The sequence below is a fragment of the Pelodiscus sinensis genome, chromosome 6 (assembly GCF_049634645.1).
Source record: "Pelodiscus sinensis isolate JC-2024 chromosome 6, ASM4963464v1, whole genome shotgun sequence".
Lineage (NCBI taxonomy): Eukaryota > Metazoa > Chordata > Testudines > Trionychidae > Pelodiscus > Pelodiscus sinensis.
In genome coordinates this window covers 71764941-71782218 of record NC_134716.1, presented here as the reverse complement: position 1 = coordinate 71782218, position 17278 = coordinate 71764941, and the positions used below count along the sequence as shown (strand labels likewise).

General features: G+C 37.5%; 1 protein-coding gene across 4 annotated transcripts in view; it reads right to left on the bottom strand.

Moving 5' to 3' along the window:
- MCTP1 (multiple C2 and transmembrane domain containing 1) overlaps positions 1–17278 on the bottom strand; it is a 390864-nt gene that overhangs the window by 65977 nt on the left and 307609 nt on the right. For all 4 annotated transcript variants that reach the window (XM_075932146.1, XM_075932144.1, XM_075932145.1 and 1 more), the window contains one exon: positions 8467–8586. In XM_075932146.1, coding sequence (XP_075788261.1) covers positions 8467–8586 — 120 coding nt within the window. The remainder of the gene's footprint in view (positions 1–8466; positions 8587–17278) is intronic.

The window sequence follows — 17278 nt, the reverse complement described above, 5'->3', positions numbered from 1 at the left end:
AAGTGTTTGGAACTTCTCCCGAGTTGCTTAGCACCTCAATGGATTAGTATTTAAAACAAATTGTTTCAAACTAAAAACAAGTAATATTATAATTGATTTGGTTGAAGTGCCCAAATACTTGCAGAAACTAATATTTTGACATACGGTATTACCAACCAGGAGCCCACTCCTGTTCTCATTGAAATAAAAGAAAACAAAACTGGGTCCCAATTGAACATTTTCACCCTCAAGACTGTTAGAGTGGTATTCTTCAGCACAGAGTCTGGAGTTCATTTAGATCATTATATCTCCAAATAAAGTAACTACAGCATGTGTTTGTGTGTCATTGGATTTACAGCACTTCTGTATAAAAGTAACAAAATTACTGAATATGTCTTGACTGAGGAGGATGCACAAAACCACTCAGGCTATTTCAGGCATCTTCAAAGTCAAGGTCAGACTGAAAACTTTCTTAGTCAGTAAGCTGGTTGTTATGTGTTTATGTTGTCAGTCATAAAAGGACACCTGCTTTTCTCACAAGGTTGTTGAGGAGGAAGGAACTTTTCAAAAGACCTAGCTTAATTAAAATAGCCATCTATTGCATATCATATTTATAAAGAAAATGCACTAACAGATTTTGATTCACAACTTAGTGTATCTGAAATACAATTTAACTTATGGTATCTCCTGAGTTTGATTCACACGATTGAAGATTTGGCCTTGAAGTATTTCATTTACAAGAGTCATCAAGATAGCTGAATTACTAGATGTAATAATTAGTATGATAAGCTTGCCAGTAAGGCAGAATATATTGTAGTAGAAAAGAGGAGACTAAAAAAAAGCATTAGTATTTTACTAAAACATCCGGGTTTTTACAGATACAATTATTTTTTCTTACAGAGTACATTTCCTTGGTTTATATGGTAATCCAGTGTCTGATTTTTTATAGGAAATGTGACTTTAATATGGCTATCAGATGCTTTTTGATACATGCTACTGATTACATGGTCCTGTAATATCAACAAAATAATTTTTATTTGCAATGTAATAAATTTCTTTGCAATATATTTGGAGAAAATATACTTTTTGACACAAGAACATGTAACTTTTTGTTTGTTATCAGCTTAATATGCACACAATGTTCATTTGCTAATGTAGTAAAAGACTAAATTTTCATATAAAATATGACATCAGTAGAAGAGATTTCCAATGCATTTCTTTAAATATTTGGATTTCAATGTTCTCAGGATTTTTAGCTGATATTTATATAAACTATTGAGAACAGAATACTAAGTATTTATTTGAAGTATGTCTCCATCTAAAGACTCCAGAATGTACCATATTGTGTGTGTCATATGCAAAAACTGATCTGTTTGGTTTTATGATTTTTTTAACCAGTGGAGCAGAAAAAATATTTTATGTTTGGCTAAATATAAAGTATTTACAACACTTTAAAACAATTGTAAAGAGTAACATTTTTTGTTTAAAAATGATCACCTAGAAGTTTAAATAAAACATTTGTAATAAAGTGGTTTATTGCATTTCTTATCAACAGAATTAACATGTAATTATCTTAAATTTAATCTTTTTTTTCAGCTAGTGCTGAGTTTCTAGTAGAACAAAACACTACTCATACACATGCATATTTAATGATAATTAAATTTGAGTGGTGCTAATACTTAGGATATTTAAAGTTAGGGCTGCCTTCCCTTTTTAGTGAATAAAAACAGCATTTTTGCCCTGTTATATATATTTTATGCAATTAGTATATTCATATTAACTAAATGTTTCTTAGTTTAACAATTAAGACATTTTGGAGTTGCTACTGTATTAAATCAAGCCAGTAGTTATATAAGTTTGGACACAAACAAAAAAACATAAGAAGACATTTTATACAAAGGAACGGCTATGCATTTTCTATACACCTCTATAACGCTTCACAGGGAAAAACAGTAAAATTTCCCTTAAAATTATTCTGTTTTGAGGCTAAAAGTATAAACACCTTCCTAAAATGAACATTTCTTGGATTTGTTTCCCCACCTGTAAGAAAAAGCAAGTGCAAATAATCTAGGATTGGAAAAATTTCTAAAAAGCATGGTTGGGTTGAGACCTTTGCCCAATAGCAAACTTCTATGGAAGCGATACAGTATAAAACCCTGAAGGCAGAAAATCATAATGGAAGCTAAGATAGCCTCCTTAATGGTAGTAGCAGGAATAGCCAACTTTAATGAATTTCTTTTCATTGTAGAAGAGAAATGCTGTATAACCAAACTAATTTTTTTATGTAGTGTACTATGTGATTGCTAAATTAGTGCATAATGTATTTGTAATATTTATAGCACCAACATTTAGTTAACTAACATTTATGTAAGATTTATGTTGATTTTTTCATTTCTCATTTAATGGCAGATTATGAAGAGTCTGTTTCATAAAGATAATTCTCCATTTAAATTCATCAGGCCATTAAATATTAAAATTATGTTTCTGATGCAATCTAGAACAAATTTGTCCAGCTTCAGTGATTATTTGCATTCATAAAAATTAGGCTTGATTAATAAAATTTAAATGCTTGATTAAGCTGACATTTTCATGTCTCAGTTGTGATATTAAAATGAGCCCCTGTCCCGTGGTCTGGTTAGGTAAGAGAGAGTTTACTTTTCTTCTATATATGTAGAATATAAGGAATAAAAATTTAGCTCCATATAAAGAGCAATGTTTCTCAGCAGATTGCTGAGTAATCAAGCACATGTTCCTTGTGGTCTTTATATTCTGACAGAGCCCAAAGTGAGTATACAGTATACCAATTTTAAAAGGCTTTTTTGTTGTTGTTTAGACTATCACTGTGCTGTTCAAAGTATAAGATGAGAATATGTTATATTTTTGTAGAAGTCAGCATTCAAGGAGACAAATTTCAGGAGAAGACTAATTTTTGAGAGAGAACCTTTGTGCACTTTCCTGAACTGATGACAGAGTTTTGAATGCCATTTGCCTCAAGCAGAACCAACGTCAGGACTAGTGTCACATCACATTGTACAGTATATAGGAGAACTAAAGCATCCTACTGAAAGTAGCTAGTTATAGTTGGTTTACACCATTGTCATGTAACCCTAAACTGAATTATAGCAAAAGCAACTCTATGTCCCTTGCCTTTGTGAAATTACAAAACAAAACTGAGTTATGAAGCATAATGAAAATGAAAAGCACTAGATATATTGCTTGATGGCTAAGCAGTAGTAGTAAAAATACTAGTACTTTGCTTCCCCCTTTTTTGTTCTCCTTCAGTACACCAAGTGTTCTCTCATGGTGCCATGCTCTACTAGTACATGGAGGCCTAAAACAGATTGCAAGTGTAGAAAGATATCTTTTCTTTCAATACATTTACACATACAAAACTAATCAGACTGCATCTTGGAAAAAACTTCCTCACACCCACCCACCCACAAACCCCCGGAGCATGCTCACTATAGCCTTAGGGCTCATAACAGGAAAAATCTATGTTCCCATTGGCCACACAACACATTATACTTGCCATGAACAATCTGTTGAGCTGGTCTCATGCAGGGTCAGCACTTCATATCAGTGAATGACTCAGTGCAGCTGACAAGGAAGGGTGGGCAGCAGGGTAAAAAATGTCCCAGAAATAGGTATCGCTTTGTTAGAAAACCAGAAGACTGAACAATAGAGAATAAATGATTATGCTAGGTTATTTTTAAGTTACAAAGATTTTAGAATAGAAACAGAATGAAAAGGAGTCCAGGAGCCAACATAAAAGGACAGATGCTGTTGAATCCCAGGACAATGTGAAAAAGTTAACCTTTGTCTTGTGTGTATGTGCATTTTCATAAAGATGTTTTAGGAGAAAAAATATTTATAAATTGAAAAAATATTTTAGTTGAGGAAATATTCAAGGGCATAGTTATTGTCAGGAGACTGTGTAGTGTTTCTTTAAAAGAAGCAAGAAAAACAAGGGTGGGTTTCATGCAGAACCTTTGCAAAGAACTTAGGAGTCTTTATACTAGTCTTGACACAATGAAAAAAATTTAATTACTTTATATGCATCATAAGTACAGCTATGCAAGCCTAGTAGCACTAGTAATTCACATCACAGCCTTAGCAAAAGGAAACAATTACATTTTGAAGATACCTGAAATTAATGCCCAGAAGTCTTACCCCTTTTATTTGTATTAATTAAAATGAATCAGCTGGACAAAATTATCCTCTAAGTAGATGACCTGCAGAAACAGTGATGCTCATGACCCATCCTCATCTATAACTTATTTTGTATTCATTCTTCTTTATGCAGACAAAAATGGTGCAAAAATATAGTAGAGAGCGCAGTGTTAAAAACAGCTAAACAATGGTTCAACAGAATTGCTTAAAATGTGGAAAAATTGTTTAGAAAGATGGGAAAACAGAGTGTTTCTTGAAATATGTGGAAGCTCTACATTATAGGGCTAACCTTAACTGTAGCCCACAAAGGAAGCTCCAAAAAGTAATAAATTTGTAGTGTTCTTCTGGAAAAAAAACTCCCTGCAGTCTCTGCACTCAGTCCACTAATGTGGGTAAATTCAAGAGTTTGCCTGCCCAAACAGTGGTGTCCAAGAACTTGAGCTACTATTGTGTCTCCTTAACTCTCAGTGAAGGTAGCTCTTCCTCCTCCAGTCATTCTCTCTTCCTGGTGTGTTTTTGCTTTGGTCTTGCTTGCTGTATGTTGGTGGCAGCTTCTGGGATTAGAAGACACCACCGGAGTTATCATTGATATTGGATTGGGCAGTGGTGAGTACCACCATAGACAAGAAGCCTAGCCAAAGCTGGCACATGTGTTGGTGACAGCTAATGGGGCAAAGAGAGGGAAGTCAGTCTGCTGTGGTGACATTGGTGTACAATGAGAGCCTGGTAGGGGATAGACATGGGACAGTTACTGTAGAGCACCTGGACAGGGGATGAGAATTTGGATCAAAGAAACTATGAAGAAAGTAGGACTTTGTCACTTTAGAGTGACAGTGCCCTTCAGACTGCTTTCCCATTATATGGGCTCCTTTCTGATTTTCCATCAGGTTTCTCCTGCTGCCAACTTTACTCTGGGATACCTTGTCTTCTCTGGCACTCAGTCACCATAAGATTACTCCTCTGCTCTGGACCCTGTACCTGCACAGGTGCCCAGTAGTCCAGGATGAAAAACTGTCAAGCTGCTACCTCACAAAATGGAAAATATGCATTGCTATGTTCCAACACAGAAACCAAAGTAAGAGTTGAAGTCCCACCTCCTGTCTTTCATCACAGGGGAGAGATGCAAGGAGATTCGTCATCTGGAGAACAAGGACAAGGGAGTATCACTTTTGTGGGACTTTCTGAGAAAATCATTATTAAATAAAACCTATTGTGGTCAGATAGAATTGAGGATAGGTGATGAATTAAAATTGGGGAGTATACATATAATTTTGCCAAGAACACCCAACATATAGCTCCAGCCTTGTCTGCTGATGCTCTGAGAAAAAAGTTCCTTCTTCAGTGTTGGAACATAGCAACTCATATTACCCAGACTAGCCCAGTGGCATTTTAGACCACACCAGACTTACAATATTTGCATAGAATCTGTGGGCCTTTGAGTAGAGACTGACCAATACCATATGGCAAACAATGATAAAAACTAGAATTTGCTCTCTCAAACTCATTTTACTTTTGATCCAAGACAGGACTTGCAGTAAATTAGTGTATATAACTCATGTCCATGTATAACACGCACTTGTGTATTACCCACGGTTTTTCTTTCATGTGAAAAAAAAATCTTAGATTACCCACGGACGTACATAACCCACAGGTAATGAACTGCAGCTAAGGCTGCTGAGCAATAAGTACTACCCTATTACCGGTATATAAGCCCTACAAACCACACCATTTTAAACTTTAGTTTATAACAAACTAAACTAACAAACTTTAGTTTATAACAAAAATATTTGTAAGGATGCCCAAGCAAAAATCATATACAGCCAATTTTAAATTATCTGTTCTGACATATGCAGAAGAAAATGGCAATAGAGCAGCGGGGAGAAAGTTTTAAATCAACTAAAAGTCTGTTCGGGAGCGGAGAAAAGAAATAGCAAAGATTCAGAAAATAAATCCTTGGGAAAGAGCATGCCGAGGAAAGAAAGCCAAGTGACCAAACTAGAAGAAAACCTGGTGAAGTGGGTTCTTGCACAGAGAGAGATAGCCAACGTGCAGTATCGTGTTGATCTTGTCTTCTTTTAATTTGAGTAAAAATCAGCTTGTATAAGACATGGGCATATATACCCCACAGTGGAGGGAGGGATTGGGGTTTGTAAAAACATGTATAACCCACAGGTTATATTAGTTAATTCACGGTATTTATTAAGCACCAGACTAAGTGGCAGGTTAACTTTGCACGCAAATGATCTGGGTGTGTCTTGTAACAAAATTCTTCAACTCATCTGACAAGAGAAGAAAGGATTATGTCACAACAGAATAAATGCTAGAGTATTACAAATGGTTGGCACCTATAAGGTCAGAGAAAATGATTCCTCTTCTGTAAAAATATCCTAAGAAGGATGATCTGCAGCAGAGGACAGTGTCTTATGCTACAACTGGTAAAACCATTGAGATTGCCATTTTAATACCCCCTTGCTCCATACTGAAGACCTTCTCAGAAGCTACTTTTCAAGGTTCTCAATGTGTCTGATTATTTTTCATTCATATTAGACAAGTTTAAAGAACAGTTCTTTATTAATTCATGGAAATTCATATGCTGTTAAACTTATAAAAGTTAAAATCACTAATTAATAATAAACATCCTTTGAACTTACAATGTACAGAATATTTGGTTGACATCTCAAAGCATTTTAAAAAGGTGGGTGATAAGTTTACTGATAAGTACAAAGTGACTTGACTGAGGGTACACAGCAAGTAACAGAGAACCAGAAATAGAACCCAGATCCTCTGATTTCCTTGACTTTCTTTATCCAAAAGACCACCTTGCTTCACTAGATCAGTTAATTTTTTCATTAGGTAGTAATATTTGGTCAAACTTCCACATGATGTGCGTTGGTGAGCTCAGTTAAGACCATCACATGCAAAGATACGTCACAAACCTTGAAACCCACATGACAAATCTGCAGTTCTTAGTGAAAGAGAGGTACTAACACAATAATGATGGTTTTGAACCATCAATTTCAAAGAATTACAGATGATGTCCCATCTTCCTCTTGATAAACTTCAGAAGCTCAGATAGAAGCATGCATATCATTAGGAAATAACATTACTAGAGTCAATTGAAATTATTTTGAGCTTTGTCTGAAGATTGAAGCCAGCAAGCTGACTATTTTGAGCTGCATCAAGTATCTACATCAGATGAGATATCAAATGTTCATTATTTTATTAGGATGGCTAGATAGCTAAGGGTAAATTTTCATGCAAGCAATGTGTTTTTGATGGAACAGTCACATAGGTAATGTTTAAATTTTTCTTTTCAGAGAAGTTTTCATTTTACCTAGGTATATTGCCATTTAAGAAAAAAGATATTTACATTTACTGGACATTTTTCATAAATTCAGCTTTAGGACTTAATGCATTTTGCCACCCTGCATCCCAAATCTTTAAATGACCCCAGTACTATATATGTGCAATAGCAGGATAAGAGATCTGCAAACTTCACTTTTTCCACTAGTAATTATAATTGCAGCATTATATGCTGCTTTTGTGACAGCAAAATGTAATATCTACATCAATTAAAGGAAAAAATAATAATTTACATGTAGAATGCCAAAATGGTATGCACAGTGGAAGATTTGTACATCTAAATCAAGCAAACAAAGTATCATGTATGCTTCCGTAGGCATATTTTTGAAAATCTGGCACAGAGTTTGTTATCAACATATGCAACTGTAAATAAATCTGCTGCTTTTTATGTCAAATACTTGAGTGTTCTGAGTTCCTGTATTCAGCTGAAGAGGAGATGGGAAAAAGTGTACATGAAAAGCTCCTTGAGTTGTACATGCTACTGAAAAGCTACTAAAGAAGATCAAAACAGACTGCAAGTATATCTCAAATATGCAATAATTTAATGTCTTAATTTTGCACCACATATTGTAATTTCAGTAACTAAAACATTGTCAAACTTCTGGCTTTTAAAAACTTTCAAGAAGGCTACCCACACAACAATTTTCACAGAACTTTCCTAACCAGTAAAATAAACAAAAACACATACACCTGCTTTGAGAATGGAGCTTGTTTTAATGTATTTTTAAAATTAGTTTCAACAAAAGTAGAAACATTTACTGAACAGCTGGGGGAAAAAAGTTCAAAATGGTTAGGAATAACTGTCCATCAAGCATCATGAACTGAAATGTCTTTGAAAGGCCATTGTATTTAAGTTGAGAGATTCCATTTTTTAAACCTACTCCACTTTAAAATCTTGTCTTGAGTAAATTAAAAAATAAGTACAAGTATGTGCTTAAAGTAGTAAATACTTACAGTATCATGTTGCCTATTATCTTTCCCTGACAGGATCAAGAAGTGGTTCCATGTCAATAGTAACAATAAAGCAAGTGGTATCATGTAGAGCTCAAAGTTCCAAACCACAAAAAGAAAAAGCTAGAAGACAGAAGAGAGATAAATGTTTTAACACTGAATTTATTTACAGTAATGAGTTAAGTATTAAACTAATCTAAACAAACACAACACTATCTCTGAACACACACCTGGAAAGATTGATTAAGGATGTGGCTGAATGTGCAATCACAACCACCAGTTTGAAAGTTACTACACCTCTGAAAATTAGCTGTGACATATCTTGAAAGAAAACATTAAATTTCTACAAAGAAAAAATTAATCATTCCAAAATGTGAAAACAATTTGAATAGCCATTAAATACATATCACAGATTGTTTCCATCTACATATTACATATCTACATTACATATCAGAAATACCTCAGTAAATATATTTTTAACCTGGAGGAAAAAAGCAATTACAGGCAGTCCCCGGGTTACGTACAAGATAGGGACTGTAGGTTTGTTCTTAAGTTGAATCTGTATGTAAGTCGGAACTGGCATCCAGATTCAGCCGCTGCTGAAACTGACCGCCAGTTCAGACATACATACAGAATCAACTTAAGAACCCCAAGCATCCCCAAGTCAGCTGCTGCTGAAACTGATCAGCAGAAGCCCGGGGCAGAGCAACTCTGCCTCCGGCTTCCTGTAGTCAGCGCTGGTCAGTTTCAGCAGCAGCTGACTTGGGGACGCCTGGGGCAGAGCAGCTGGGGTGCTGCCGGGTTGGTCCAGTAGTGCCCAGAGCGGCGCTGCAGGACCAACCGGCAGCGCCCCAGCTGCTCTGCCACAGGCGTCCGGAGAAAAGCCTAGTCTGCTTGGGGGGGAGAGGCGTACTAGCTGCGCCCCCCCCCCCCAGCAGACCAGGAAGACGCGGGAGGCAGACCGAGACGCACCGCGGTCCCGCCGCCTGGGTCCTCCGCGGCTTTGCTCCCAGTCTCCCTGGTCTGCTGGAGACCAGCAGACCAGGGAAACTGGGAGCAAAGCCTCTGAGGACGCCAGCAGCGGGACAGCCGTGGGGTGTCTGGGCTGTCCCGCTGCCGGCTTCCCCCAAGGCTTTGCAAAGCCGCGGAGGGGCTCGGGCAGCGGGGCAGCCCAGGCGCGCCTGGGCTGCCCCGCTGCCCGAGCCCCTCCACGGCTTTGCTCCGTGTCTTCCTGGTCTGCAGACCAGGGAGACGCGGAGAAAGCCCCAGAGCACACGGGCTGCAGGACCACGAGGTCCCGCAGTCCGTGTCCTCCGGGGCGAGCCCCGTTTGTAACTGCGGATCCGACGTAAGTCAGATCCGCGTAAGTCAGGGACTGCCTGTATAGGGTTTATTGAGATACTTTTTATGGCTCGTCTTAAAATACTAAAGAAAAAGTGAAGATGACACGTACATATGTTTGTTGAGATCTTTCTCTTCTCTTCCTGCTCTCACAATATTTTTAAAACACAAGAATAATAAAAAAAAAAAATACTTCCTGGTTTTCATCTCACATGACAAAAATAATAGCTGAAAGCACAATGGAAAACAACACTGTTGCTGAATCTGCTCTAAGTCTTCAGTCATCATGTACTGGAAACGCTACATGCTTTTCTTCCAAAAACTACAAGGCACTGCCTTACATTTCTTCTGCTTTCCAAAATTAATTAAGGGCACTGGTTCCAGAACTATGGCAAACCCAAACCATAGCTACCAGACTGAAATTTTAAAAAAGCCAAACAAATAGCTCCTCCTGTTTAACTCTATTATTTCCATTTGATCAAGAACTAAAACAGGTATTTAATTATACCTTAAATTGAGGATTTGTTTAATAGAACCATAACATTATATCTCAAAAACTAATGCAAATTCTAGTGTAAAAACCTACATTTAAAAAAAAATCCACAGTAGCAGATCACCTAAATTTCTTCCTTCTTTGCCACTAAATGGACTATATGTGAATGTCTTGGAAAACTATAGGAAAAGGTTGATAGTTAATGAGATTTTTTGCAAATCTTCCTAGCCTTCATTTCACATCTGGGGACCATTAGATCGAGAGACAATCTTTCAAGAAAAATCCAGCTGCATATGTCTTTGTAAAATAAAAACATCCAGAATTGCACCTGGTGACCAGTGTCATCTATAGAATGTAGTGTGCTCCTGGTCTTTAGGGGTAGTCCCAAGCAGAATTTGCTGAAATAATGTAATTGGAAGACAGATAAAATTAACTATGGCAAAGTCCACATCCAGAAATAAAGGGTGAAATGAGGAAAAACATTATTGGTTATTGCTGCAAACTCTGAATCTCTGCATAAAAATGAAAGGACTCGCAGTTTGGGTTTTTGACATGAACAGAATAGCTATACATGGTCATCTCCTCAAAGTAATTTTCCTGGTCCACCAGGATTACTTCCATTTTGTCTGGACTGAGATTCAACCAGATGTCTCATTGAAGCGCCTGTCTCAGTCAGCCACTCATAAAGCAAGGGCACTACATTTGCTATGAAAATAAAATGAACAGCTATGGAAAAACAGGATAATGATAGTACCGCAGCTCAAACTGCCTCAGTATCTCCTCTCAGCAGAAAACTACAACAAACAAGACATGTAATAATTTAGAAACTCTCAATAGAAAGAGATTTTAAGATAGATGATCAAGCCTCAAAACTATCCAGGGCATAGTGTGAAAAAATAACGGTGATTTTTTTATTTTCCACAGAAAAAGCATCTTATAATATTTTTAAAAGAAAAGACTCTGTGTGAACATATTCCTTTAATTTCATTTCCTCCAGGAAAGAGAAGGGAAGCTACATATTCCTCCATTAAACTAGTATAGATAATACAGGAAAAACAGTTGGAAAAGAGGATGAAGGTTCACTAGGCCCTATCCACTAAACATTCAATTGAACATGGATTGCATCTGCTATAATCTCTTTTCAAGAAATAATGTATCCTCTAAAGCTTAAAAGAAAAAGAAAAAAAAACCCTTCATTACTATGAAACAAGCCGACTATTTTAAGGGAGGAGTGAGTGTCCCATAGGTTATAGTTTAATATTGCTGCCGTTTGCTACATAAGAGGTATACATGGGAGGTTCCCCCCCCCTTTTTTCCCCCTTGGAGGCAAGGATTTCAAGAATTACAGGAATGAACTGGTCATTTACATCACCTCAGTGGATACCCTTAGTGAGGAATAATATGTATAACATTATTATTCAATGACACACGTGATTCTATCCCTGGTGTACCACACTTCAAAAAATAATTTAAGTTGGAATACTGAATATCCCATTCTTCTGCAAACTATAGCATTTTAAAAAGAAATCTCATCCAAAATGATTAACACTTCCCACTGTTCAGGAAAAAGAGCCTGCCCTTTCAGGATAGCAGCTGTGGATCATTAGCTTTCCAGTGATGAGATGCATTTGATGAGTATTTTTCTTTCTAATTAAGAGATGAGATTCTCTATTGGACTCTCTCTTCAGACAGAAGAGAAGAGAAAGCTCCCTGACTATGTGGAAAGGCCATATCCTACAGAACAATTATTTTAGATGTCTTTATCTACTCCCTTTCAATTTCATTTTTGTAACTGAACCTATATATTTGCGCCCAAGCCTTCATAGCCTTTACTCATTTGTCACGCAAGCTTTCCACTACCATATTACCCCTATTTTACTAGAATTAAAATTATTCAATCATTTTACTACTATGGAAGGAAACTCTGAAAAACAGACATGTCCTTGATACTATGGCCCATGTGTTCAGATACAGCTGAAAGTGCAGGGAGGGAAGGTGCAAACATGGCTATAAATTACCTTTGTGCTCCCTAAACCTGGGTTGGCTATGCTAGGGTAGTTCTCCAGGATTAATTACATTAGAAAACTGAGGTTAAGGCATGATCATGCAACCTTCATTAATAAATGTAATTTTTACTCCAATAAAATGTTCACTGATGCAAGTGATATTTCTCTCATAAGTAATGGATGTACTGTGTTATTGACCCCCTAAAGACTTACTCTGTATGAGGATTGGGGTCTTTGCTACAGCCAGGCATGGAGCCTATGTTTGTGACTCCAAGTCCTGTGCTTTATATAGAACATCATTATTTTGCCCTTTTTAGCTTAGAAGTATTATTGAGGGTACTATTCTCATCTCATGTTTTTGGACTCTTAGATGCGCTCTCAGAAAATGGAAAGAAAACCTGCATAATGTATTGCTTGGATCTTCAATTATGTGCTGTAAATGTTGAGGCTTCAATGAACTAGTGCATGTTCTCTTCACTGTAAAAACACTTGAAAGAGTTGTTTTAGTTGAACTTAGCCTGTAGTCTGTTGCCTGTTCCATTACAAACCAAAAATAATTAAACAAACAAACAAAAAAATCAGAACAAAGGGAATTGAAGTACAAGCAGTCCCCGGGTTACGTACAAGATAGGGACTGTAGGTTTGTTCTTAAGTTGAATTTGTATGTAAGTCGGAACTGGTACATACTGTAAGGGAAACTCTAGCCAAACATTTCTCCAGAGCTCAGTTTTATTCTCCCACACCTCACTTCCCTCAGTCCTTTATTTTCAAGCTGAGGCGTCTACTGAGAAAAGCCGCTCCGCATCTCCCTGGTCTGCTAGGGTGAAGCAGCTAGTGCAGGGTTGCCTCACCCCATTTGTAAGTAGGGATCCAATGTAAGTCGGATCCATGTAACCTGGGGACTGCCTGTCCTGACTTTTTGGTCAATTCCCATCTCAGCACCAGTGATATTTTTAAAAAGCATTTTCTTTCATTAGATCCCATACATCCTGCAAATGTTAACGTAAATACACAGTGGACAAAATCAGGGAGGTGAGCAGAAAGTGTTTTATAAATAGTTTTTCAGTCTGATAACCTCATCACAAGGTGTAGGAGAAATTCAAGAGGTCTGAATCTTAGTCACATCATATAAATCTACAGTATGCAAAAGTAGCTTGGAAAAGAGTGAAAACATGATGTGATAGATAAAAATATCAGGAGTCATGAGGAAACAGAGCTTTTCCTAGCCACCCCACTCTCAAATTTGTAATCTGACCTTGAATAAGCCACAGCCTCTTACCTCAGCTTCCCCCATTAAGAAATACCAGGAAAGTGTTCTAGGTCCATTAAAGAGCTATGAATAAGCATATCTGAGGAAGTGGGTTCCAGTCCATGAAAGCGTCCATCCAAATAAATTTGTTAGTCTTTAAAATACCACAGGACTCCTCATTGTTGTTGCCTCTCTAGACAAACAACTTAGGTGTGGTATACAAAAAAAAGCTAATATTATTAATACTATTTCTCAACAGGCAGGACGGTTTTGGTCTTGATCTTTGCATGATAGCTTGTATTATAAGTCAATAGTTATATTGCATTTAAATTCTTTCATGTAACCATGGTTTGACTACAGCTGTTAAAAAAGTAAGTATAAGAATTAGATTCGACTCATTTGACGTATTTCAACCCACCCAATCTTCTTTTGAAGCATCTCTATAGCTAAATGGACTTATTTCACCTGAACAACCTCAAAAATGATGCTATCATCCAATCATAATATAATGTAGGCTACCTGTGTCTTGACAAGTTTGTCAGCACCAATATAACCTGACAGCTAGAGGCTTGAAAGATTTTTATTTAAATTTAGATTCCCCCCCACTTACAACTTGTACTGACATTTCACATCATTTTAAAGAAGTCAAAGATGAAAGTGCTATGACTTTGCTTTGAGGATACTGACAATTCCAAAAAAAGTGAGCCTCAGTGTCTGAATACGAGCATCATGTTAACAGTTTGTGAATTACTGATGTAAAATTCATGCCATTTATTACTTTCATTTAACAAAAGTTAGGTAAAAATAAAAATGGCATATTTACAAGGAAATCTTCACAAAGTGTTGACTCTCTCTTGGGTCACTTTTTCCCCACTGATGAATTTTTGAGCTGTATTAATGCAAGTAGCCAGGCTGAAAATCTAAAGCTTGGTTCATTGAAAAGATCAATGTATACAGGTTCTACCACCATTCTAGACTGCAGTCCAATACATATTTGTTCTCTCATTTACAAAACACGAAATTAAGAGAAATTTGTCTTAGGCAGAGTAATGCCAAACATAACGGTATCAAGTAACCACTGGTCTATAAAGCTACATTGGGAACTAGATCAAAGGAATGCCTCAGAATAAAGCTATTAGGTTCACTGCACCCAGACCCTTTTTAGGGCTCCATTTCCCCAACAGTCTCAAATTTTCTCTTGAATGACCCATGTCTTCTCTGCAACATTACCTAGCAAAATCATGCTATATATTAATTATTTTAAATGTTAAAGTGCTTTTAATGCCTCTCAATTTGTTTTTGTTTTACTTTTCCATATGTATCTTTAACAGTTACAGTTTTCAATGCAGCACTGAAGAGGGGGTAATGACTGCCTAAAAGATTCAAGACATTATACAATTCAGTTATATCCCTATTAAGTGTCTGATCTTTCTCTATGCACACAAAATACTGCATTTTAAGTCTTCCTTCATTACATATACCTTCTGGGTTTAAGATCAATCTAATTCTTCTTGCCTCTTGAACTCTCTCAATCACTGTTTAAAACAATTACAGAACTGAACATGCTATTCATTTCAAAATGCTTTGATACAAAAAATAACATTTCTGTACAATACACTTTTGCATTTTAGACACATTTTCTAAACACAGATCTATTTCACAACATTGTCTCTATTTTTACATAGGAATTTACTGCTTTAAATTTTCAGCAGGTTCTTTACAATTTCAGGATTTGCGCTGATAGGAGGAGGTACTGAATGTGGAAAGGACTAAATGTGTATGACTTTACAACACATGCAAAATGAAAATTTCTTTCCCATAATAATCCAGGTGAAAATAGTTATGAATTACTTAGCTATCTCTATGGGCTCACAGCAATAATCAAATATACATGATCAATATGTATAACCATTTTATGACTTAGCTACACGCAAAAGTTGCATCACTTTGTCTGCTTTAACTATATTGGTATAACTCCAGCCCAGCATTCAAAGAGAATAAACTTATCAGTACTAAGTACTTTTATGTCAGTATAACTGTGCCCACACTAGGAGTTGTACCTGTTAAACTATTAAACCATCACACTTAGGTTTACCAACTTTCTAAGTGCACAGTATTAAGGATCTCTGCCCTTGCCCCTTCTCCAATACCCCACCCCTGCAAGTCACTCCATCCCCCGTCTCCCCAGTGCTCACTCTCCCCCACCCTAACTCATTTTCCCAGTGCTGGGACAGGCAGTTGGCATGAGAGCTCTGTCTGGAGGTGCAGGCACTGGGAATGAATGGTTTAGGGTGCAGAAGGCGGCTTTGCACTGGGTTTGGGGATTGAGTGCAGGGGAGTGAGGGCTCTGGGTTGGGGCCAGGGAATTTGTAGTGCAGAAGAGGGTTTGGGCTCTGGCTAGGAGGTAAGGGCTCTGAAGTTGGGTCAGTGATGTGGGGTTTAAGGTACAGGAAGAGGCTCATGGCTGTAGGCATGGGGTGAAGGCTCTGAGTTTGGGTGCAAAAGGCAGGGCGTGGGAGGGTGGGGTCCTATTGGCACTTACAGCAGCTCTCAGGAAGTGGCTGCCAGGTCTCTGGGGCACTTAGGCACATGGTGGGTGGCCAGGGAGGCTCTGTGCACTGCCTACAATCACTGCTCCTGCAGCTTCCATTGGACACAGTTCCTGGCCAATGGGAGCTGCAGGGATAGCATCTGCAAGCATGAGGGCAGCACATGGAGCCTCCCTGGCTGTCCCTGAGATTAAGGGCCCACAGGGACCTGCCAGCAACTCCAGAAGCCCATGGTAGGAGGGACTCTCTCTTAACTCTGAGCATGTACAACTGACTGGTCTCAAAGATCCAGAGAGCAGATCCCTTTTCAACCCATCATTCCCATAAAAAAAACTGGATGCCTGGCAATTTTGATATCACTTCTAACCAAAAGAATGATGCTGGTACATCATTATATGAGTTTAGTCCAGCCCTCAGTTTGTGTCATCTTGCTGTTGTAACTACTTTGGCCTGGCCTACACTTAATATATCTATGTTGGGAAAAGCAACATACAAAAAGAGATACAATTATACCAATACAACCGTGCTCTTATACCAATAGAGCTGCATCCACATTAGAGAGTTTTGCAGGGTCAGCTATAGTGGTATAGCCTTCCAAATTTTCCTAGTGTAGACAACATTTACCATAATAATGTTGGGTGACATTCACTGTTTTCTCCAAAAACTTTTGTAATTGTGTGGAAACTCAGTGGGGCTGATTCAACTTCAGGCAAGTTGTACAAATGCACTCCCCTTCTGTGGCCATTTTCCCAGTAATGTAGGTTGGAGGAATCTTGGTGAGTTCCTTCTTCAAGCTATTGAAAAAGGTTTTTTTTTTTTTTTTTTTTTTCCAATTCAACTATAGTCCAAGCTTCATTTAAATGGCTTGTTAGCTACTCAGTTCCTTCTGCCTGGTCAGTTTCATATGCCATTTCATCTTCAACAGCTTTTTCGCCAAGCCCCAAATTATAACCTACTACAGAAATCCTTCCCATAGCAATTCACTGGCCCAGTAGGCCTTGATCCCCAAACATATCGCTAGGGACACAGCAAAACTACACAGCATTTCAAGACAGGATTTCAATGTACAATTATGGAATTATACAATTATAGAAAACACCACTTTGATTCTTGAAAGATAGTGCTCGATTTTTCTACCTCTATCTCAAATAACCCATGACTATCTAAACATAGAGAA